Raw genomic sequence first — 25,129 nt, 5'->3', positions numbered from 1 at the left:
AACTGATGTTCATTGTGTAGGGACCATTTTGCCTTCAGCAAAAATACAGAGAAAACTGAAGAATCCAGGAGAAACGTCAGACATTTTCTAACCTTTCACATTTTTATTATTGAAAATGTATAAAGAATACTGCTATACAATATGCACACTTTCATAACAGACTACACTTTCTCACAACATTTAAACTGAGAGGAAAATGAAAGGATCTCAGATGCGGATCACAATTAAATCAGGACTAAAACAATTACAGCAAGTACAGTTGAGTCCAAAACTAAGCTGAATCCAGGGCCCAGAAACGAAACAGAACGAGCCCCCGACCAGAACAAAGGAGCGGACAGTGTGGACCAGTGTGTCCAGTCCAGGAAATGACCACTGACATTGGTGTGAAACTCAGTTGCCAACATTTAACATTCCACGAATAAAGACACAGACAAAAAAGTTATTGACGATGCATGTTTGTAAATGGGATGTTAATGAAGGACTGGCAGGACAAGCTTTTGGAAGGTGACTGTGTCTCTGTCCTGAAGCTACTCGTCTGGGTAAAACAGTGTAAACTAAAGAAGAGCCCTGAAGGCAGTTGTGGACAGTGCAGAGAGGGATGTTTTAAGAGTGCAGCAGGTTTCAGGTTGAATAAGTGCAAATCATCTCCAGAACTGACCGCTCTTTACTGTGGCAGGACGATTTCACCCAAAATTCACAGCAGTCAGAATTCGCTGCAGACAGCAAGAGTTTCTCTATCACAGTTTTAAAGCCGTGTCCCTTTGTGAACGGAACGGGACGAAACGAGAGAAATCAGTAGAACAAAGGCAAGAAGGAGGAGTTCCTTTTGTTGTTTTGAGAGGTTTCTGTGTTTTATACTTGTGTGATTCTTTTGCGCAGAGCAAGTTGAAGTGTGTGTGTGTGTGTGCGCATTCACTACTGCAGCATTGTCCTGAACATATGAACAACTATATAAAAGCAGGCTGACTTTATCCTGCTGGAAAATTGGAAATTAAAACATAACTAGAGCACGTCACAGATATGGAACGTTTGGATTTTAGAGAAATAATAATAAATATGTACATTTTATATTTTTATATTGCCTAAATACTTTCATTACACACTCCTTGTGTGAGTGATGTGATCATCAGCTCTGATCAACATCAAACCCCTTCAGTACTAGATGTAATATTATAAAACATAAAGCAACTTTAAAGCAACTCTAGGTAGTATTTTTGTCTCAAAATTACAGGTTCAAAATCACTGTGATGCTCCACTAAGCTGTAATAGGGAGAACAGAGCCTCTGTCATTGCTACTCCAGGCTCAGCACTGCAGAAACTGCACTATGGAACTTTCAGAGGAGGGTAGGGAACCACCACCCACTCCCTCCCTCCTCCCCCATAATTTCCAGACAGTGCTGTGAAAATGAATTACACTCTGCAACTGCAGGTTGAGCCCAGGAACAAAAATACCAAATCTTACCTAGTGTCCCTTTAAAAATGACTTTAAAAAAAAAATAGTGAACTTGTGAATCTTTTCTGAGTGCTAAAAACATAAGCTTCTGTTTATGCTTACTGAGTTAAACTGAGAAAATGCTGAACTGCAGACATTTCTGACCAACACCAAAAAACTACAGGTCTCCAATATTGGCCGATATTACCGGGCCCCATATATATCGGTCGGGCCCTGGTTTGTCCCTCACAAGCCAGTCGTAGGCTTCTATAACATTTCCCTGTCGCTAACCCAGTCTTTTCCTCGAGACCCAATCAAGGTCCTCCCTAATCTCCGCAGACCTCCTGTCCACTTTACCCCAGCGTGGTCAGTTTGTCGATGAGGTCGTCGATGGTGTAAACCATCAGTTTGATGTCTTCCTTCTCTGACATTCGGTGGCGTCCCTGTTTGCGCAGGATCACGTCTACGTCAGGGCTGATGACTCGCTCGGCGACCTGCATGGACACGTGCCAGGGGACGTCATCGTCCTGCAGCCCGTGGATGAGCCGTAGAGGACAAGACACGGGGATGGGACTCTGCAGGACGCAGTGGTTCTCCGCCTCCTTCAGGAAGTCCAGACTCAGCGTGTAAGAGCCCTCCTCGCTGTGCCGAGAGGGGAAAGACCACGAGCCTCGCTCCTCTATCTCCTTCCTTGCCTGGAGGGGGCGCCACAGACAACACACAAACACAGAGCTGAGAATAGAACACACTTCGTAATGTGAGAACGTCGGGGTATGTGAGTGACACCTGTTCTCACCTCGACGGGCAGGGTGTTGAAGGCTGTGACGAAATGGTCCGCAGCGGTGGCGATGCCCACAAGGGCGGCGATCTTCTCTGGCCTTGCCAGAGCAGCTAGCAACATCAGCCAACCCCCCATACTGGAGCCCACCAGGATCTACAGTAAACAACAGTGTTAAAGCAGACACAGGTCAACTATGGAGGGCTGTAACTGACAGGAGATTTGCCCGATGTCTCTTACTGAAATCAAACTGCATTCTGTTGCATTGAGGGCAGTGTGTTATCCACTACACTGCACTGCACCAACCATCATGAGGGACTGATTAATGCACTGCTACTTCTTTCTGTAGTTTTCTTTCACTTATGTCACCCACATATTTTCCAAGTGTTTTCTCATTTTCGCAGTTCCTGTGACAGTGGCCCAGGTCATAAAGGCAGTAAATGCGTTACTGCGACAAAGCACCAATCACCCCTCACCTGAGGACCCTCCACCAGCTTGTCCAACACGAACAGGACGTCCTTCTTCCACGCACCAATGTTATAGTCCTCCATTCGCCCCTCAGACGCTCCACAGCCACTGTAGTCAAACCTGAGTAGACCACGGATGTGTTTGTCAACACCAGATCAAAGTCAGTAGTGGAGACAGTCACCTGTGTGCACTTACTGTAGACACTGTCTCCTAACAGCAGCAGCAGTGTTTACAGTACTATTTAAACCTCCTTTCATAATAATAATAATAATAATAATAATACACTCATAGTGACTCTCTTTCAGAGAGAGAGAGAGAGAAAGAGAATGAAAAAAAGAAAGAGAGAGAAAGAAAGAAAAAGTAAGAGAGAAAGAGAGAGAGGGGGGGAGGGAGAAAGAGAATGAAAAAGAAAAAGAGAGAGAAAGAAAGAAAAGAGAGAGAGAGAAGGGAAGAGAGAAAGAGAGAGAGAGAGAAAGAGAAAGACACTATTCTGAGAAGAGGTAAGATTAGAAGATAGAAAGGGCTCCTATAATTAGGGCTGGACAATAATTCAATATCGATATGTATCACAATATAAAACAATAACAATGATATGATTTTTATACACATTTTCACTATTTCAATGCCCATTATTTACAGCATCTGTCACTGAGTAAAAGTTAATACAGGGCACTGCCCTCAGTTCATTTTCAAATTAGTTTAAAAACATTAACATCAAAGTCAAGACGTATTTTTTTGACTGTGATGTCATATTGCTTTCAGTTCTTGACAGTTTTTCTGTGGCTTTTTTATTGTTCATATCAATATTGAATTATTTTGTATCGATCGAAATTGTGAAATATATTGTGTGATCAATAGTGCCCGTATCATCCAGCTCCAACTACAGCTACTACTTTTACAGTGTATTGTGAAGAACGCTGGTACCTGAGGTACGAATGACCCAGAGACTTGCAGAACTCTTCCAGAGCCTCCGCTTTCTGTCCACTCATGTTTGAGGCGAATCCTGGGAGGAACACGACGCCTGGACTCTTCCCTTTCAGTTTCCTGTACGCCAGTTTGGGCAGGTCCGGGCGGGTCGCAAACTGGACTGTGGTCTTGTTCCGGACTCCTACAGGGAATATATATATAGTTGAGAAAACAGAAACATTAAAGATGCAGTCTATGTTTCTGATATTGTGAAAAAAACAGACCTTAAAGGTGCAGTCAGCTATATTTCAGAGGTAGAGTCAAGAAAACACTGACATTAAAGGCACAACCAGCTATATTTCCTATATTTGAGATATACAGTTGTATTCCTGACTCCTACACAAAGATTTAAAGGTGCAATCAATTCTTTTCCTCACCCATTCCACATTTAAACACACAACAGCCACATTTAAGAGTTTTAATACTGGACTCCGACACCTCCAAGCCACTAGGAGTCAGCAGAACTGCTGTTTCAATCTTTGACAGTTCACTTCATAGAAAAACATTTGAATTGAATAAATAATTTCATAAATAAAGATGATTAGAAGTTGAAGCCTCTAATCCTTCCAGGATGGCTTTACTCGATCCTGGAACATTGCAGTGAGGATTTGATGGCAGCCTCGTGCGCAAAGTAATGGTGCATTATTAGTTCTGAAACCTCAAGGTATGTGTCACGCAAGGCATCTCCGTCGCCACCGAGAGGGTGGTGCAGGGCTTGTGACCCCTCTGGCCCACGCTTGGCGTTGGACACGGTGACCTTAGGCTCACGTGCGGTTTACGTGTCAGCACGTGTGGCAGAAATCATTAACTCTGAGGGCTGTCTACACACATTTGGTCTCGTAAAGGTATGCCTCTGAGGTCTATGAGGTCACACCCCCTGCGCTCCACAGCTCCGTGCTTTTCTCGGAGTTAAAGCGCCCCACACTCACCCGCCGCGGCTTGGGGCAGGAGCGAGAAGAAGCGCGCTCGGACCTGGAGGAGACCGCGGTACTGCGCTGCGGACGCCATCCTCTCCGCGGAGAACACACACCAAACAACAACAGAGGACGGGCTCAGCGTCCAGTCTTCAGATCAGCACCCAGAGGAGTCGGAGCACCTTCTACTCTCTACTGCCCCCTGCTGGAGTGGAGTAACATCCCTGAAACTGAGAGACGTATATAAAACCAGTGTGACCGTGTGGTAAAGTGTGTGTAGAACAGTAGTAGCCTGTGTTTATTTGGCCACAGCCAACGACTGATAACAACAGCGTCTGTGTGAGTAAAGAAAAATATGAGTTTACCATTAGAAATATTCAGGTAACACACACACACCCGTGGACAGTCTCATACACTCACCCAGTCACTCACACACACACACACACACACACACCTGTGGACAGTCTCATACACTCACCCAGTCACTCACACACACACACACACACACACACACCTGTGGACAGTCTCACACACTCACCCAGTCACACCCACACACACACACACACACACACACACACCTGTGGACAGTGTCACACACTCACCCAGTCATTCTCTCTCTCTCTCTCTCTCTCTCTCTCTCTCTCTCTCTCTCTCACACACACACACACACACACACACACACCTGTGGGCAGTCTCACACACTCATTCTGTCACAAACAAACACAGAAAATGAATGAATGAATATAAAGCTTGTGGCTAAATGGAAGCTGAATATAAACACTCGATTTCACGTCATTAAAAAAGGCCAGAAGCTTTTTATAAGTCTGGGTGGAAGCATGTGTAGGTGTCTATTTTCCGTCAGCAGATGGCGCTACAGGCCCGGTCTCTGGGCTGTGGGACTTTGAGGAGTCTGGATGTGGAGGGAGTATTGGCATTGAGTCTATTATTGAACCAGAAGACAAAGTGAACACAGTGACAGCGATCTACACATCACCTGCAGGTAAATGACTCACCTTGATTTCACTTTTACCTTCCTCTTGATTTCGCTTTTTCAGTGAGCTGTGATGGTGTAGCATACAGGGGAATGGAGAGATGTCATTAATGGCTAATTATCTTAATTGAAATGCTGCTGACGTTAGCCTGTATTCTGTGTGAGCAGCCCACAGAGAGACCCAAAGGGAAACAGTGTGGAGTGCAGCTGAGAAAGTGGCCTTTCTGTGTGCAGCAGTGAATGTAATGTTTGACAGTGGCTCTGGCGTATTGTTGACTAAATGCATAACTAAAAAACTTAGAAAGTTATAAATAAAGTGCGTGTGTTGAGGTGTGGTCACCTCTTGGGGGCGATCTGCTCTGATCAGAACACTTTGATCCACTTTTTAATGAAGCTTCTCTTGTAAAGGCCATGTGCAAGGTTTAAAATGAGCTTATTAAACGTTCTTTATTGGGTCACGACCCTCTTGATATCCTCAATACCCAGTTATAATGCTTCAGTCAAAAGGTCAGTGACCTGCTGCTTGTCGAATAGTGATCCCACTGTAACAGCTCAGATCTTTGTTTTCAGCATCGTTCACTGTGAGCTTCAATTCATCACATATTCATCTTCATCGTTGTTGCCTTGTGTTGTGAACTGCTTATTAAGGCTTTAATAGTATTTTGAAGATATAGAGTGGCCATTAATATGCTTGTTATGATACAGTATCATATCAGCGAGGGTGTAAAGTTTATTGAACAGTCTGTTTCAACAACATGTGCCTAAAAACATAGATATTTGCCCTTAATAAGAGATTTAATTTGAAACTGTTACTGAAACCCCGAGTTCCATGAGAAAATGTTCGCAGCACTTTTAATGCAGTTGAAGTACACACTAAAGAAGTATGTGTGTGTGTTGTTACTGCTGGTGGGCTGATTTGTCTCAAACCTTGCAGAAATATGTGTGTGTGTGTGAGAGAGAGAGAGGAGGTGTATGGTTACTGTTGGTGAGCTGATTTGTTGTGAAAGAAGCTGAATGAAAGCTGCTCTCCTTCTCATTTCCAGCTCGGTTCCTTGTTATGACATCCCGGTAAAAGGCTGCCAGAAAGGTCCCTCACCTCGACGCTAAATTCAAAATAATGAATGCAGCCCTCCCTCTCCCCTCTCTCTCTCTCTCCACGGTGGAAAAAAAAGGCCAACAGTTGAGCAATTTCTGCAGCTTGTGTCAGGGCTCATGACTAATTCCCATATTTAAATGTGAAGAGGAGAAAGCTGGGCCCATTTGGCTGCAGCCAAGCGCATTTTATCAGTTCAGAAAGACTTCAATGGCGCCGAGGCTAAGAGGTGATAGGAATTGTTTAACTGTGCAAAATTCAATCAAAACCACCGTTAGGAGCTAGGCTCGAGGCTGGAGCTGCAGAACCCAGGCTGCGCTGTCCTTCCCTCTGAGGAAATAAAGAAGCAACCCACCATACTCCCTTAAAAAGGGTTCTTTAAGGGTGTTTTAAGGAGGATAGAGAATTGTGAACATTCCCAGAACTTTCTGAATGCACACACTGCCCTTTTCCCTGACTAAAGAGCTCTTTTCTAAAATGGAAACTTTCTGGCTGATCTTCAAATAAACTTTATTTGAAAAGACGCTTTAAGCCCAAAGTGTATAAACCATTACATTTGTTGTTGTTGTTGTTGTTGATTCATGTTATTCCTGTAATGGTGTGAGATGGTATCATGGGACTTCTTCATGGGTTAAATTCGCATTTAACAGTGTGTGAGAGAATGTGGACACCCCTGGTCAGGAATAAATGACATATTCTCTACAGAGAACACACTTCTGCACATTTCAACATTTTACTATTTGTTTCTTGGTTTTAACCCATTGTAGGTTTGCGCCGTAGTTCTTTGCATTTTAAGCTGCATGTTTTTCCAGTACGTGAAATTTAGTGAGTAAATAATGCATTGAAGTCATGCAGAAAAACACTACACCATTTAACTAGAGCTGTCCAAATGAACTACTGCACATTTCTGGAAATGATCCCAGTGGTGTGGTAGGTGATCTGTGGCTAGTTCTAGACACATTTGATGGTTTTTAATGGGATCTAAAGGAAACTAGAGGTCTCTAATGGCAAGCTTTAAGCCAATTCCCATGAGGAAGGCTTTAATCCTTTTGGGTTCTAATGGTCTTTTTCAGCGGGGTTTAGTAAAGTTAGCTCTTGAGAGCGAAGTGCTCAGTTGATTGTTTGTAAGTCAGAACAGTTCATTATTCTCGACCTCTTGACATCGCAGCTGCAGATCCTCTCTTCCCTCTCGCTCACTGTCTCCATGAGAACATCACGCTTTATCACTGGGTTTAGTGGTAATGCTGTATGCACTGAAATGATCTTATTCTTATAATTTTCCTAATATTTTTCTGCTGTCCTCCTATATGTGCTTTACTAGTTTACCACTACACGGAGGATGTGAATTTGGGAGTGTCAAATATTAGTCCAAGTAGGCCTATTAGGACTACTTGGACTTGTAGGACTATTTAATTATTCATTTATTTATATATATATATATTTGCAATTTTTAGACCATCATTTGAATTCATCTTTAAGACTTTTTAAACTGTATTAAATCAAACTGAATTCCTTGTACAGCCTTGAAGATATATTCAACTTATTGTGTATCAATTCAATGAGATCTAATTAAAAAACAAAACATGAAATAAAACTAAATTAAATCAAGGCATTTAATGAATTTAACTTAAATACATAAAATATAAATGTATGAATGCATGCGGCTCCACAGAGTTTGCCATTATCTTTGGTTAAAACGTCCTGGAATCCACATTAAATAAACAAAGTAAACCATTAAAATCTATCCAAAAGGGGCGTATCATCAGAATTGTATTGACACTTTGAAAATAAACAACTCAAGCGTAAAAATGACCTATATTGTGTTTTATTTCATGTAGCTGTTAGTTTTAGCACAAAAAACCTAGCTAGGCTAACCGTCTCCATAGCAACAGTGGAATACGATGTTGGTGGGGTGAGGGGGGGTGTAATATAACACGACAATTTTGATTTTTAAAACCGGGGATTTAGGAATAAATGTACAATTTCAAGAATGAATAAGCTTTTTCTCAACTTTTAATAAGAGTTTAGCATTTAACAACTTTTTTTTACCACTGCTTCACTGAAGATATTTGCCATACTTTCCACCTCGATAAAGTTAACGTTACATGGTTTATGGCAACAAAGTTAAAATTAAAGATAAGCTGATTTGAAATGGGTTAAATGTCTTTAAATATTATAATATTGTTGTTATAATAATTATAATGATTATAATATTATTCTGTCGTTGCCCTCTCGTATTCTGCGTTAGTTTACAAATAAGAATGACGTAGAAATAGCAGAAACTGGGAAAAGTGCACTATGAACAGTAGCTATATTTGGAGGGGGGTGTTAAAATATAAGGATACATTATATTTATTGCCACGTTGCTCAACCTTAGTTGTGTAATAATACCATATATCAGTATCTTGTGTTATGGCACCAAGTCTAAATTAGTATGAACTGTTGATTTGAGGGCGTGTATGTAAGTATTGTGATATATTTATATATTTAAATTTGGTTGCATCCTCCAAACTCCCATTTTAACCAGTTCTTGTTGTTTAATAACATGGAAGGACTATGTTTAGAACCGGCTCCTGATTTGGGTAAAGATGGGCGGAGAGGTGATTTTTTGTATTGTGTGTGTGTGTGTGAGTGGGAGGGGGGTGTTGGGGGGGGGGTAGCTACTGCACTCGCAAGGTCATGATCAATGCCTGTCCTGTCGAGATGGATTTCCTGACTCGATGCATCTCCACAATCAGGCCTTGCCTTCACCGCCGCTCGCGCTCTTAAAGCTTAGCCATGCAGGGGGATGGCGCGAGACCCCCGTTAAAGCGCGTGCAACAGGTTTCCCACCCGCTCCCGGAGACATTCCAGACTAATTCTGCCTCAATCAGGAGCACAAACCACGACAAATCCTGTTTAGAGCTTTAAAAACAACAGCATCTCACATCCATCTCGCAATGTTTCTTTCCCAACTCCATCCCCGGCGTCAGAGAGAAGAGCGAGCCCTCGCTCGCGCGTCACGCTCAGCATTACAGCGTTTAAGACACGCAAACAAAACCAAAACCTGTTTTAAAAACACTTAGAAGTGGTGACGTTTGCTTTTCGAGCACTGAGGGCTTTAACGTGGTGATAAAAATAAGAGTAAAGCGTTTGTAATGACGCACAGTCGTGGGCTCTCCTGTGCGTCTTGTTGTTGTTGTGTTGTGTTTTATGCGTGTCTTACAGCATTATCCTGGGGTGGAAACGAAAGCACACACCCGTAAAGATGCTTTCTATTTCTTCACGAGCTCGAACACGAGCTTCTACGAACGGGAGCAGTATTTTCAGGACGTAAACATGAGTAGACAAGCCGCAGAAGCAGCAGAGCACCTCTTTATCCAAATGCGTAAATATTTAAGGCCGTAAAGAGGGCGCACGGGCAGCGGAGCGGTTTAAACGCAGAGAAAAGACAAAACTAGTTTGGAGTAAAAAGAGAAAACAGTCTGCCACGCGAGGAGGGCTCACAGGAGTTTGTGGAGGAGTGGTTGGAGTCGCGAGCTGTGCCCTCATTGAGAGGCCACGTGTCCGTTTCCAAAGCCTCTCCAACTTAACCACGTCCATTGTGCGCCTCAGCCACCGGCCGCGTCCCCTGCGCATAAAGGGATTTGCAATTTCAAGATATTCCCAGCTTAAATGTTTTTGACAGTTCCCTCGCCTTCGCCCCGGCCCCGCTCGTTTCAGCTGTGCCAAATGGGTCACCTTGGGTAGCTGTCTGCGCGCAGAGAAAGGACCCTCTCTCTTTTTTTCTCTCTCGCGCGCATTGAGGGTCTCTTTTTTTATCCTCCCCAACTTTTCCTCGACAGGGAAACCAGCTGCTGGTCGTGAAAAGACGGCTTATTAATTGTCCTTTGTCATGCAGAATTGCTTGATTTCTAAAGGGGGAACGCACAAAGGCTCCTTCTTCTTCTCCTTCTCCTCTCTTTCTTTCTTTCTTTCTCGCTTTTTTTTCTCTCTCCAGCATTTTTGTTTCGTGCGCATTTTGCTCCAAGCCCCATCGACTCAGCTGCAGCTCCGCGCGCCGTCTGACAGACTCAGGTACCGAAGGCCCCCTTCTCGCTTCTTTTGTCCTCTTTGAAACGCGCTTGTAAACCGGGCAGACTGATTTGTTACGAGCTGCTCTTTTAATCTGATAGATAAGAGACACGGCGAAGAAAAGAGCGCGTAAATGAAACATTAGGGGCGAGGGCCAGGCGCCTGTTGACTCAAGCGCTTTCTCTCTCTCTCTCTCTCTCTCTCTCTCTCTCACTCTCTCTCTCTTTCTCTCTCTCTCTCTCTCTCACTCTCTCTCTCTTTCTCTCTCTCTCTCTCTCTCTCTCCCTCTCTCTCTCTCTCAGGGCCACGTCAAACCCTCGCCTTCTCCTTTGTGACGCAGAAAGGACACTGTAGCCCCCTTTTCTGCCTTCAATGAATTGATCGGGGCAAAATTAAGAATAAATAAATTGAGCATTTGTGGAGCGCACGCAGGGGGCTTTTGGAGGTGGGGGGAAAGCCCCCTCGACCCCCTTTAAGGAGCTGAATGGAAGAAGAAAGAGAGAAAGAGAAACACACACAGTCTATAGCGCAATTAACAAAATGCTCTAATCCCGGATCCTCACAGATGCAAATCTCACGGGGCGAAGTTTGGTTAAAGAAATGTTTAAGTGAATCTCCCTGAAGGAGTGAGGGGGGCTCTGTCTCTCCTGTCAGCCAAGACCGAGCCCCCTCGCGCGCAACAATGGCCCGGGCAGCCTACGTGCGCGCGAGCTCTTGCCCCGTTCCCAGCGCACGAGAATCTAAAGACCACTTTAAAGTCCATTTTCCAGAAGCACCCCTACGGCGACGCCGAGCGCAACAGAGCGCGCGCACGCGGCTTTACGCGGCTCCACTTGCTTTACGCGCCAGGGTTGTTTTTATTTGGGGAGGGGGAATGCAAACAGCAAAACCAACATCAAATCGTGCGGTTCCAAATGAAGCAGTTACAGGATAAAGCTGTACATTTAGGGTCCAAACATGGGGTGTGTTTCATCAACACACACTCCACAAGCACAGTGAACACACACCCAGTACACAGCCACGACACCCACCCAATACACATTTAACACGTATCCTTTATGCACACAAATACACATCTACTATAAACCCAACACACACCCAAAACACCTCTAACATACACCCAACACACACTGTCAGAATGTCAGGTGCAATGTGGTTCACTAACTTTGCAAGAAGCTTAAATGTCCCTCCAGGGCTCTTAAAGTCCAGATGTGAACTCTGAAAGTCCATTACACTCTCTTAGAAGGAAGATTGAATACCTCTGTTTTCATAACAGGACTGTATCCAATGAGCAGCACAGTGGAGCAGCAGGAAGTGTCTCTGTCACAGCTCCAGGGTCCTGAAGGTTGTGGGTTCGAATCCCGCTCCGGGTGACTGTCTGTGAGGAGTGTGGTGTGTTCTCTCTGTGTCTGTGTGGGTTTCCTCCGGGTGACTGTCTGTGAGGAGTGTGGTGTGTTCTCTCTGTGTCTGTGTGGGTTTCCTCCGGGTGACTGTCTGTGAGGAGTGTGGTGTGTTCTCCCTGTGTCTGCGTGGGTTTCCTCCGGGTGACTCTCTGTGAGGAGTGTGGTGTGTTCTCCCTGTGTCTGCGTGGGTTTCCTTCGGGTGACTGTGTGAGGGGTATGGTGTGTTCTCCCTGTGTCTGCGTGGGTTTCCTCCGGGTGACTGTCTGTGAGGAGTGTGGTGTGTTCTCCCTGTGTCTGCGTGGGTTTCCTCCGGGTGACTGTCTGTGAGGAGTGTGGTGTGTTCTCCCTGTGTCTGCGTGGGTTTCCTCCGGGTGCTCCGGTTTCCTCCCACGCTCCAAAAACACACGTTGGTTGGTGGATTGGAGACTCAAAAGTGTCCGTGGGTGTGAGTGAATGTTTGAGTGTATGTTGCCTGACACACAACACAGTCCCAACACACATCAGACATCCATCTGACACACACACAACACACATCTGACACATGCCCGACACACACCCAACACAGATCAAACACATACCCAACACAGAACAACACACGCCCAACACAGAACAACACACGCCCAACACAGATCAAACACACACCCAACACAGATCAAACACACACGCACTGTCTCCACAGACTCCAGCTCATTTAAAGAACAGCTCAGAATTGAATTTACACTTTAATATGTTCAGAACCTGACAGACCCTTCTGTTGTTTTCCAAACACTCATCAATCATTAACCACGTGGCAATGTTTATTTTTGACTTCAGACAACAACAAAACAAACGAAATCAAAACAAACCGCACCCATAACACAAGGCAAATGCGCGCGCCCGGCACCCAGGCTCACCACAGGCTCACCACAGGCTCGCAGAGCGCGCGCTCGCTACTGGAGTCAGTCCCTTTGAATGAGTGTAAACCTCGGACTCATCTGCTCCGTGACTCCTATATTTTATTCATTTGCTGATTATGGAGCGAGCGCGCGCTGTTCTGTGTGTAGGAGCTCGCGGCCGCGGTCCCCGGGGAAAAGGGAGCCGCATTTCACGCGCTACTCCTCGCGCCGCTCCCGGCAGATTATCCCCAGTAATCTGCTATAGGATCACACTCAGGGATTTTGTGACCGCGCGAACAGGTGCAGCTCCACTGGCCACGTCCCCGCGTGGAAGCGCAGGCCCATGAATACGGACAATAACATTAGGCTTTTATTTTGGCAGGGTGTAGCCGCTTTATTAATTGGGAGTGAAATGATGAGTTTGACACGTATCGCCCAAGAACCGAGCCCACACTTCTGTCGTTGCTTTTCTGTGTGTGGGACCGGGTTCTCCTGTTCAGCAGGGTTCTAGGCAAACGCCAGCATTTCCCCTAGCTCTATCAGAGTCAGAGAACCTCACTTCAACACCCTTAAACAGAGAGTTCTTTAGTAAAAGGGTTCTGTACGGGAGCATTTGTATAGTAGCATGGTCCTGTGGTTCTTCAATGATACACTGAGCCCTGAACACCCAGAACCCCAAGAGCACACTGGCCTTTTTACAGTTATTGCTCTTTTTGTTTGTTTGTTTCTGTCTGAGGAACAGATTCGGACCCTGAGGCTCAGAGGAAACTAATGTTACTGTCACTAAAGACACAAACAGTAGTGTATCTTTAAAGGTACAGCAGTGATGTTAGAGTCCAGTTGTGTTCCCTAAAGGTTCATTACATTCTCTTCTCCAGAAGGAGAGGGGGATCTCTGTAATCTTTCATTATACAACTGTGGAGAATAAAAGAACAGAATAAAAGTCCTGGAGATTAAACGTGACGAATGACATTTTAAAGTTGTGTCGTATAACTTTAAAAATCTTATAATATAAAATATCATAGAAAATGCTACAGCTGTGTTCCCTAACTAAAGGTTCTGAATACGTTCTCTTAAGGGTAACACCACAGTGACGGTTTTTCTAACCGTGTATAAAGTTAAATTCTACAGACTTCCGCAATTGAATACTATAGACTTTTATTCTATATGTTTTAATATTATAAGGTTTTATAGTACAGAATTTAATATTGTTATATTATTGGTTTTAGGATTTTATGCTTCAGACTTTAATCATTTAACTTAAACGTTGATATTAAATGCTGTAATAATTTTACAGTAAATTAATGTAATTGTATAACATTAAAATGATCAGAGAATGAGACCCTGCAGCAGCACTCCTCCAATTTCACTTCAGCTCCAGCTCCTTCCACACCGCCATAAACCCGCTGATCCTCCACCTCACCAGTCTCCGGTTATTTCTAGAACAGTTCCACTTTAACTCTGCTGTTTCCATGTGGTGAAATCCTGAATGTTGTGGAATGTGAATTCATGCTCTTTAGTGGAAATGATGCCGTTGCGGGAAATTTGGGGATAGTTAATATTTGCTGTAAATGGTGTGACTTCCCAACAACATACAACAGCATTCTGTAATTAAAGTACGGTTTACTGTAAAATCACAGCAGTGCTTCATACACTGTCAGAAGAACTGTCACAACGGTACATTTATAAGGAACACAAATGTAGCTTCTTTTATTATAATTGTATATTTTAAAATTATGTTGATTTCACACGCCCTGTTTCATCCGCAGGACTTTTATTCTGTTCTTTTAATTGACTCGGTTCTATAATGAAATATTACAAATATTCCATTAGAGAGAATTTAATGTACCTTCAGGGTCTTTAACACCACTGCTGTACAACTAAAGGTACATTTACACGGTTTAGTGACAATAATGTACCTCTACCTTTTTTTCTGAGATTGTATCCAACAATAATAAACCTTGCCGTATTAAAGTCTAGAAGTCTTCTGTATTTAAAGCTAATGAAAGTTTGTAGGTTTATTCACTATACTCTTTTAAAAATACCTCGTGTTGTCTGGGCAAAGAAGACGTTTGCACCATCGCTACATGTTTATTTTTAGACTCGATGAAATTTCTGCCCTAAATTAAGCTCTTAGTTTATTCCTGTACAGGGGATTTAATGCTAGTTTTACATGCAGGGTCAGTAGCGATGGGTGTGCCGTTCTCTTTCGGTGATCATCCCTCTGCAGCGCTGCGTCTGACTGCTGCTGAGCCGAGCGCGGTCACGTCCTCTCCGTCACTGACTCGGACTGGGGAAGAGAGTGAAGCTGAACCGAAGCAGGGAGTGACATGAGTCAGGAAAAGTAATAAAACTAGAAAACCTTCATTATTCCTTCGCTGAATTCCCAAACCTGTGTGTGTGGAGATGTCAGTGTTTGGAGAAAATGGCTGTTCTAAATTAAATCAGATGAATCAATTAAAACGTTGCTTTTGGCGGATTTAACGCTATTGAGGATCATTTCAGTTTTATTTTGTTAAAGCAGTTAAATACAGTGATATTTCTATGCCCTCTGTTTTAGTATTTTCCGTTCAGCAAGTCATAATGATGAAACCGTGTAATTAATTTAGTGTCACTTAATTATGACGCGCTCTCATTAAAACGAGACCTTATTATTATCTAGTCATTACGTCATAAAGCATACAATAACACACAATATGCTAAATTATTATTATGGGAGTACGTGTCCCTCTCATTATTATATATTGCAAAATATAGGTGTGTATATATATATATATATATATATATATATATATATATATATATATTTTGTTCAAGTGTCAGAAAAGAGACACCGTTGAGTTTTATTGGGGTGTTTTTAATGTTGTGGCAGTTTGTGCTGAAAATTAAAGCAAAACGGTGTTTTATCTTTCATTCTTTAATCTGCCGCCTCTGAAGTGCGTGTGCTGCGCGTGTGCTATTTCTGCGCGTAAAGACGGAGACGTGCGCGTTAAAAACAGGGAAAATAAATGAATTAACGATGGAAAAAATAACTGCTCTTTATTTAAACACGTTTAGGAATAACCACGAGCTTTAAATTCAATGCAAACAGATTTCACACACATTTGACACTGGACACCCACCACCCAGGAGGCTGTGGTGGAACATATAGGAATACAGAGTAAATATGAGTATAAATTAAAACATAAATATACATTTGGACCTGTTTTTTTATTATTATTAGTTGCTTTAAAATGAGCGTGTTGAGCAAAATCCGGATGCGTGCATCTGTTCTACACGAATGAGACTCTGTGTTATTTGAAATCACATGTCCTTGTCCAGCCAACATAGCTGATCAATGCTAACGTAACGTTAGAGATTTAAACCAATGATGGCCCTTTAATGTCAAATATTTACATGTAGTACATTAATTTGTCCTGTGTGTCAGAGCTAATTGATTTGGGGGAGATTTCTAGTTGTGAACGTCAATGTGATTTAATCTGCAGTTATTTACTATTAATTATATTCTAGTTTTTTTTTTATCAAACCAATTATTTTTTTTAAATTGTGAGCTGAATGTAGAGGGTCAGGGGTCTTTCATTTTGAAGTCATGAACACGGCTCTGATTAGACTAACTCTGTTATAAATGCTAAAAGTCCCCTTTTAAAACTCTGCCTAAGAAACGGTCCTGAGAATTAAAATAGCACCGTTTGAAAAGGCAGTTTCAGTAGAGATTATATGTCATTTTATATTTATCAAACTTAACGTGCATGTGCTACACCCAAACCAGTCAAACGCCGTATAAAATTACTCAAGTTCAGTAAACAGCAACATAAGCTGAACCTGGCTTAAAAAGTGAAGTAAAAGCACGACGCTGTAGCTAACAGCTCTTTAGCCTAAATAAAAATGGCCAATAAATGGCTAATGAGATTCATCATGCGCCGACATCAAACCATACAAGAGAAGGTGGTGTAAGGAAATAACAGCTAATGGTAGAAAAATAAATATCGAACACACGTTCAGTGTACAAATATTTAAAACCTGCAGCGAATAAGATTTTGAAAGACACATGCCTCTTTGGCCTTAATTAAATTATAGTCGTGTTACATAAGGTTGGAATAAGCTAGAAATGTAATAATAATAATAAAGTCATGTTTTTAAAAGACACATTTTCACCTGTACATTTATTCCACTGTAATGTCCTGCCTAATTCTGAGATTAAAACACAAACACAACAACAAAATCAATTTGACTAAGAAATATTCTTTATTTTTCAGTAATAACTTTTTAGTTTTTTTAAATAAATAAATATTCTCATAACACTGGACATACAGTTACAAGCTCCTGCCGGAAGTGACGTGTGGAGGAAATACACCCTTTCCCCAGCAACAACGACAACGATAACAGTCAAAAAAACAATAACAGTATTTACAAACAATCCGCATATTTATATATGCAAATATAAACAAAACAGGTTGGTTTTGTGACGTCAAAATTGAGCTTTTTAAGGGGCAGAGCATATTTTCAGAAGGAAAAATAATACTACAGTCGTACAATACAATTATTATACAACAGGAAAAAAATTCCCAGTGTTTAATATAAAACTTCAATTTTCTCTCTCTCTTTCTCTCTCTCTCTCTCTCTGTCTGTCTCTGTACATATTTACAGGCGTTTCTCCTTATTCTTGTTTAGTGAAAATCACCAGAAAACTGAAACCAGAAGCTCAGGATAAAGAGATAAATGACTTTACATCCGGATCCTCACTTTGGCTTTATGTTGTTTGACTGGACTTGATCGAGGACAGTCGCATGTAACAGGTTTGTTCACCCCTGCACCAACACGTCTCACACATTAATGCACAGTTCACTGTTACTGTACAAAATGTCCTGACATTGTTTATATTACATTTCATTTTTATTTCCTATTCCAATCAAAACCAGCAGAACAGTGCAGTAATGATGTGTTCTTTGACATGTCATTTGACCGGGAGTATTCCACAGAGCAGGATTTTTGTAAGTTTATCCCGAAACTCAAACTCAAAGCCTGTCCAATAGGAACAGAGCTGAAGGACCTTTCTACTGAGAGTTCTCAACTCTGGGCTAAACTGCAAAGCCCTGTTTTATGGAACAGCCCCGATTTGCACAGACCCTAAAAATGGGTCCTGGTTCTAGGCTCTGTATGCAGAACCATCCAGCCTTCCTTGCCTGGCTTTTGGTGCCAATTTTAAAGAACCTTGAAAGCAGGCAGTAAAGCAGATATGCATCAAATTCAGCTCAAAACAAACAAACAAACAAAATGCAGAAATGTTCTTTGAGGGTTCTTTACTGAAAGTATTTATTCTATATTTACAGGAGGTGCCTTTACTAAAGAACCCTTGAAGAACATCTAGAACATTTTTGTCAAGAGACTGAACAGGTTTTGTCTGCATGATTAAAACCTGTAGTTTTGTTTGTTTTGTCTGCATATTAAAGTCTGTATATACATATATATATATTTATGTGTGTTTTTTTTTTTTGTTTGTTTGTTTAGGGGCTGACGGACAAGTCCGCGTCCTCTTTCTCTGAGGACGAAGGTGAGCCAGGTGCGTCCTCCTCCTCTTCAGAGCAGCGCGCGGAGGCCAGGGATGCGCAGGTGCAGGCGCGCGGCTGCTGTGACTGCGGCATGCGCAGCTTGGCGCTGGCACTCTTGCCCTCTTTCTTGTGCTTCACGCGGCGGTTCTGGAACCAGATTTTCACCTGCTTCTCTGAGAGGTTCAGGTAGGTCGCGATCTCGATTCTGCGCAGGCGAGACAGGTACATGTTTGAGGTGAACTCGCGCTCCAGCTCCAGCAGCTGCGTGCTGGTGAAGGCTGTGCGCATGCGTTTACTGCTCTGCAACTGGCTGCTGCTGTTGTCTGTAAAAAATAAAATAGACAAACACATCTGTCAATCATTTGCGCAGACACTGTGAAATACAATGGGGTTACACAGGGTGCTGTCTGCATATGGAGTTAAACAGGGTCTTAATGCATCACCAACAAGGTGACCATCACAAAAAAGAGCAGTTTACGTATTCAAATGAACCAAAAGCAGGAGGGGATCACTGAACACTGAGGGGAAGTTGTGAACCAGTTGGAATCACAGTAAACCTTTTCTAGAGTCTGAAAGATGTTTTTTTTTGTGTTCTCAGACATTCAGATCAGTCATATCTCAATCTGTCTTGTCGTAATATTATTTACGGTAATTATTTATATGATAATTGTAGAAGCTGTCTCACCTGAGCGGTTAAAATAAAATAAATCTACAAGCAAAATGTTGCATCTGAAATGAAAAAGAAATGTGCTGCTTATTAATTGTATTAAATCTACACTGTTAAAAAGAGCCAACAGACCCCTAATCATTTCTCCTCTGTTATTTATGCAACTCAGTGCTTCTCCAAGGGCTCATGGTTCTACAGGGAATCACTGCCTGGATCAGAGTCAGGATAAAGGCAAGTTTACTGCAGGTTCCCGCTGAGCAGATGCACCCAGGACCGTTTAGAGGGGTCCAGTTGTGTGCACTCTTAAAAATAAAAGGTGCTACAAAATGTTCTTGGAACGATGCAGAAGAACAACTTTCGGTTCCATTAAGAAACATTTTATTTAATTAATTTAACCCTTTAAATATTTCTTCACACTCACATCTCCTGTAAAAAACGGTTCTCTATGGAACCAAAAGTGATTCTTCTACGGCATCGTGGCAAAGAACCTTTTGTAGCACCTTTATTTTTAAGAGTGAGGTAAGCTTTGAAGTTCTCACAACACTTAATTTCCAGTGAGAACGCTGCGGTCTGAAATGTTCTGAAAAGTAATAAAATCTAATAAAATAACACAGCTGAGGAACACCCAGAGAATTCACATTTAGACTGTCCCTCACTCAGAAGAGAACGGTTTGGGTGTAAACCAGGTGCGAGGGGCATCTGCGCTCATCATTGTAGAACGTCGTAGTCAATAAAACACTGTTAACGTATCGGTCCGTGGTCGGACGGTCAGTTCTGTGGTGGTCAGTAGAGCAGTGGTCAGTACTGTGATGCTCAGGAATGTGGTGGTGGTCACTAGAGTGAGAGCTGTCAGTTGTGTGTTGGTCAGTAATGTAGTGGTCACTGGTCTAAGGTTCAGTAGTGTAATTGTCAGTGGTCAGGAATATGTCAGTGGTGTCAGGTAACGCTCAGTGTAAGGTTATGAGGTCAGTAGCTTAATGGTCAGTAGTGTGGTGGAACAGGTGGTACAGGTGCCACAGGTGCACGAGTGAGCGGTCAGTGTGGTACTCACCAATGGACAGACAGTGGTAGTGCCTGGGCTCGGGGAGCGGGTACGAGCTCTGGTAGAGCGCCGGCGCGTGGCTGAGGCTGAGGCCGGCGGAGGGCGCGTGCTGGCGGGACAGGGCGAGCGCCGAGGGCCCGTACTGCGGACACAGCGCCGCGGAGAGCGCCCCCTTGAGGAGCGGCAGCGCGGCGGGCGGCGCGGGCTGGATCTGAGCCGCGGGACCCGCCACGCACAGCGGGCAGAAGCACAGGAGACCGCCGGCGGCCTTGCGCGCGCCGTGGAACGCGGGGTGAGGAGCGTGCGCGGCGGAGGAGGAGTGATGGAGGGAGTAGGGGAAGAGCGGAGGGCTGTTGGCGCGACCCTTTTCTCCTCCTCCACCCGCTTCCCTCAGGATCAGAGAATCCACCAGGAAAGACCTCGGCATCGCTTCAGCTTCCAGGAAGTTCTTTAAAACAACAACAAAACAAACAACAGACAAACAAACAAACTACAGGAAGGAAAAGTGAGCAGAAGCCACGACAAAGTTTGTGCTCGCGGTCTGAGAGTCTGTTCAGGTCTGAGAGCGCGTGAGAGTGGTGCACGAGCGGAGGCTGTTTAAATAGTTGGGGATAGTCCATGTGACCATCTCTCTCTCTCTCTCTCTCTCTCTCTCTCTCTCTCTCTCTCTCTCGCTCAATAGGGGTTTTGTGCCTTTTCTCTGGGCATTCACACTGCACGCTTCCCCATTATTTCACTTGTTAACTAAATGAACTGCATAATGTAGTCTATTCTTGTCAGCCCCACCCACGCCGCAAGAGGCAGCACTGCCCCCTTTTTCTCTCTCTCTCTTCTCTTCTGCACCCTCTCTCTCTCTCTCTCTCTCTCTCTCTCTCTCTCTCTTACGTTTTCTTCTCTTTTTTCCGCGCTGTAGAACTCTTTAGTGTCACTTTAAACTTTATCATTCTCCTCCCTCTCTCTCCCTCTTTCCATTGACACCATTGCTCTTTGTAATTGGACTCATTTGGAGCTGGCGGCGGGGGTTGGGGGGGGGGGGGGCACGCACGAGACGCATCAGGAGTTGAGTGATGAGAGAGAGAGAGACGAGAAAGAGCTTGCACCTGCACTTTATTCCAATCATTCACTTACTCACCAATAAACTCCCGAGGCCGAGTGTAATTGGACCTTAATGACGTCAGAAATATTTAAAAATGCCAGGAGCTGCAGCTTTAACTCTGAAGGACGCAGAGATATTAATATCACAATAAAACGTGGAAACGTCAAAGTGAGAAGTGTTCGTGTAAAGTCCGAGCTGTGTGTGGAGATGACGTGGAAGTCAGGATTAATTCCCGCGGAATTAAAATAATCCTCAGTGTGACGCAAACTACACACAGTTCAATTAAAGTAAAATAAATGTCACTGGACAAAAATCTTTAAATCATAGTGTTCTTTTAATGAACAGATACTTTCACATCCGTGTCATTTATTTATTCAACTTTTATTCAGATTTCATTCAAGTTTCTGGTCCGTTTTCAACCCTGCGCCTCGTTCTGTAGAAAACGCTCATTTAATTCGAATCATTTCTGCTCCTTTAGAAGACTTTCAGCGCTTCTTTCTAATGCAGAATAAAACACACCCCACGCTGTGAAGGGCCTGAAGAGCGCTCCCTGGGGGAAAGACACTGCACCTCGCTTCTCAAACAGATCACTCAACAAACAAACATCAGACGGAGAAAACAAACAAACAAACGATCTCTCAGGTTTACTCTCTCTTTCTCTGTCTCTCTGTCTATCTGCCTCTCTGTCTCTAACTCTCTCTTTCTCTGTCTCTCTCTCTCTAACTCTGTCTCTCTCTCTCTCTCTCTGCCTCTCTCTCTCTCTCTCTCTGTTTTTTTTTGTCAAAAACATTTACAAATAAGATATATAACTTTTTCTTTTGTGCAAAACAGTATTTATCCTTTCACTTAAATTTCATATTTAAAATGGTATTAATAAGTGTGTAATGTTTATATATATATATATATATATATATATATATATATATATATATATATGTGTGTGTGTTCAAAGCCTTATCCAGGGGTTGATTTAGTGATTAATTCCTCCTCTAGGCAACCATGTGCAACTAGAAGGATATATATATATATATATATATAAATATATATATATATATATATATTTTTTTTTTAAAAAGTAACCAAGTCTCTTTCTCTCTCTCTCTGTCTGTCTTTCTGTCTGTCTGTTTATCTGCCTCTCTCTCTCTCTCTCTCTCTCTCGCCTTGAGTTGCATAGAATGTCATTGTGGTGAGTTGTGAATGCGCAGAAGAAAAAAAGCTCACATTAAAGTGTGTGACAGCGGAGGCGCGAGGAGCACAAAGGCATGCAGCCCCCACCGGCGCACGCTGCTTCAATTAAGTAATAGGAAAAACATTTTCTCTCACTTTAAAGCCTCTAAACAAGACCTTCACAGAGAGAGAGAGAGAGAGAGAGAGAGAGAGTCAGGAAGGGAGAGAGATGAGGAAGGAGAGAGTAGGAAAGTGAGGGAATGAGTTGAGAGTGAGTACAGAGACAGATAAAGAGAGAAAGTATGATTTTAGCAGTAAAGGAGTAAGAGGAGAGAGGGAGAGAGAGTGGGAGTACAGTGAGAATAGAAAGAGAGAGAGAGAGAGAGAGGGAGAGAGCAAGGGAAAGAGGGAGACGAGGTGAGAGTGGTGAACTCCACCCTAAACTTTTCTCTGCTGTTTTTCTCTGGACAGGATTAAAAAAAACCACACATTTTTAAACAGGATTAAGCTCAGAGTAAAACACCCAGCGTTGTTTCTTTCTCCCAGATTAAGGTCCTGACCCGCTCTCCTGAGCAGCAGCGTGAAGGAGAAACAGCAGTAATTCTCTTAAAGAGCAGAGACTGAAAATGAGCGCAGGTCGGAAGTGAACAGAGCTCGTTAGGCTTTTGTTGGTTGGTGATTAGTTATTCGACTGGTTCCGTGTGATGTCTTTAGCTGAAGGTGTAAAATGTGGAGCGTTTCTGAAGTGAAAGGCCACTTCAGCCCTTTCTCCACGCCCTTCACCTCAGAGGTCATGCTCCAACGCTGATCTCACAGCAGAGTTTCAAGACCTGCGGCCTGCACAGAGCAGACTGGACTGAACCCAGGCAACAGCAGGAACATCTGGACCGGTACCTTCTGTACCACAATGTGTTTAATCTAGAGATTTACTAAAGTGAGTAAACAAAGGCAGTTGTCTATTTAAAGGGAACATGTGCTACATTTTCCAGGTCTTTTGTGGTGTCCGGTGTGTGTTTTTATGATTGTGTGTGTGTGGGGGGGATATTTTGTCCATCTTTTTTGCGCGTTTCTGTTTTGTGTGGAACTGTAGGACTGTAGGTGTGAGTGTGTGAGTGACTCGGTGAGTGTGTGAAACTGTGCACAGGTGTGAGTGTGTGAGTGACTTGGTGAGTGTGTGAGTGACTGGGCACAGGTGTGAGTGACTGGGTGAGTGTGTGAAACTGTGCACAGGTGTGAGTGTGTGAGTGACTGGGTGAGTATGTGAAACTGCACAGGTGTGAGTGTGTGTAAGTGACTGGGTGAGTGTGTGAGTGACTGGGCGAGTGTGTGAACTACACTGGTGTGAGTGTGTGAGTGAGTTGGTGAAACTGTCCACAGGTGTGAATGTGTGAGTGAGTGGGTGAGTGTGTGAAACTGTGCACAGGTGTGAGTATGTGAGTGACAGGGTGAGTGGGTGAAACTGTCCACAGGTGTGAGTGTGTGAGTGACTGGGTGAGTGTGTGAGACTGTGCACAGGTGTGAGTGTGTGAGTGACTGGGTGAGTGTGTGAAACTGTGCACAGGTGTGAGTGTGTGAGTGACTGGGTGAGTGAGTGAAACTGTCCACAGGTGTGAGTGTGTGAGTGATTGGGTGAGTGTGTGAAACTGTGCACAGGTGTGAGTGACTGGGTGAGTGTGTGTGAGTGAATGGGTGAGTGTGTGAGACTGTCCACAGGTGTGAGTGACTGAATGAGTATGTGAAATTTTGACCAGCTTTTTTTTGTGCGTTTTTGTTTTGTGTGGAAATGTAGGACTGTAGGTGTGAGTGTGTGAAACTGTGCACAGGTGTGAGTGTCTGTGTGAGTGTGTGAAACTGTGCACAGGTGTGAGTGTGTGAGTGACTGTGTGAGTGTGTGAAACTGTCCACAGGTGTGAGTTTGTGAATGACTGGGTGAGTGTGTGAAACTGCACAGATGTAAGTGTGTGAATGACTGGGTGAGTGGGTGAAACTGTCCACAGGTGTGAGTGTGTGAGTGACTGGGTGAGTGTGTGAAATTATCCACAGGTGTGTGTGTGTGTGTGTCTATGTGTGAGTGATTGGGCAAGTGTGTGAAATTATCTACAGATGTGTGTGTGTGAGTGACTGGGTGAGTGTATGTAATTATCCACAGGTGTGTGTGAGTGACTGGCTGAGTGTGTGAACTTATCAACAGGTGTGTGTATGTGAGTGACTGGGTGAGTGTGTGAAATTATCCACAGGTGTGAGTGTGTGAGTGACAGGGTGAGTGTGTGAGACTGTCCACAGCTGCGAGTGTGAGTGAATGGGTGAGACTGTCCACAGGTGTGAGTGAATGGGTGAGTGTGTGAGACTGTCCACAGGTGTGAGTGTGTGAGTGACTGGATGTGTGTGTGTGTATGTGAGTGACTGGGTGAGTGGGTGAAAATGTCCACAGGTGTGAGTGTGTGAGTGAGTGTGTGAACATATCAACAGGTGTGTGTATGTGAGTGACTGGATGAGTTTGTGAAATTATCCACAGGTGTGAGTGTGTGAAATTATCCACAGGTGTGAGTGTGTGAAATTATCCACAGGTGTGTGTGTGTGTGTGTGTCTATGTGTGAGTGACTGGGCGAGTGTGTGAAATTATCTACAGATGTGT

At 43.5% G+C, this 25,129-nt stretch overlaps 2 protein-coding genes and 1 long non-coding RNA gene across 3 annotated transcripts; 1 reads left to right on the top strand and 2 right to left on the bottom strand.

The window, feature by feature from the left end:
* Positions 1-109: 109 nt before the first annotated feature.
* abhd10a (abhydrolase domain containing 10, depalmitoylase a) lies at positions 110-4,788 on the bottom strand. Its single transcript, XM_066662228.1, has 5 exons — positions 4,574-4,788; positions 3,603-3,786; positions 2,687-2,798; positions 2,229-2,366; positions 110-2,127 (listed from the first exon to the last, which is right to left on the bottom strand). Exons 1-5 carry the CDS (start codon positions 4,650-4,652, stop codon positions 1,786-1,788), a joined length of 855 nt encoding a protein of 284 aa, XP_066518325.1. The 5' UTR covers positions 4,653-4,788; the 3' UTR covers positions 110-1,785.
* On the top strand, positions 4,778-18,694 carry LOC136687700 (uncharacterized). Its single transcript, XR_010800505.1, has 4 exons — positions 4,778-4,897; positions 5,424-5,558; positions 17,621-17,769; positions 18,482-18,694. It is a non-coding gene; the product is annotated as an uncharacterized lncRNA (long non-coding RNA).
* Positions 18,478-20,658, bottom strand: gsx1 (GS homeobox 1). The gene is made up of 2 exons (XM_066662229.1): positions 20,241-20,658; positions 18,478-18,845 (listed from the first exon to the last, which is right to left on the bottom strand). Exons 1-2 carry the CDS (start codon positions 20,656-20,658, stop codon positions 18,478-18,480), a joined length of 786 nt encoding a protein of 261 aa, XP_066518326.1.
* Positions 20,659-25,129: the final 4,471 nt, after the last annotated feature.

The sequence above is a fragment of the Hoplias malabaricus genome, chromosome 2 (genome assembly GCF_029633855.1).
Source record: "Hoplias malabaricus isolate fHopMal1 chromosome 2, fHopMal1.hap1, whole genome shotgun sequence".
NCBI lineage: Eukaryota > Metazoa > Chordata > Actinopteri > Characiformes > Erythrinidae > Hoplias > Hoplias malabaricus.
The sequence above is the reverse complement of the archived record's forward strand: the minus strand, read 5'-3'. Positions and strand labels throughout refer to the sequence as shown.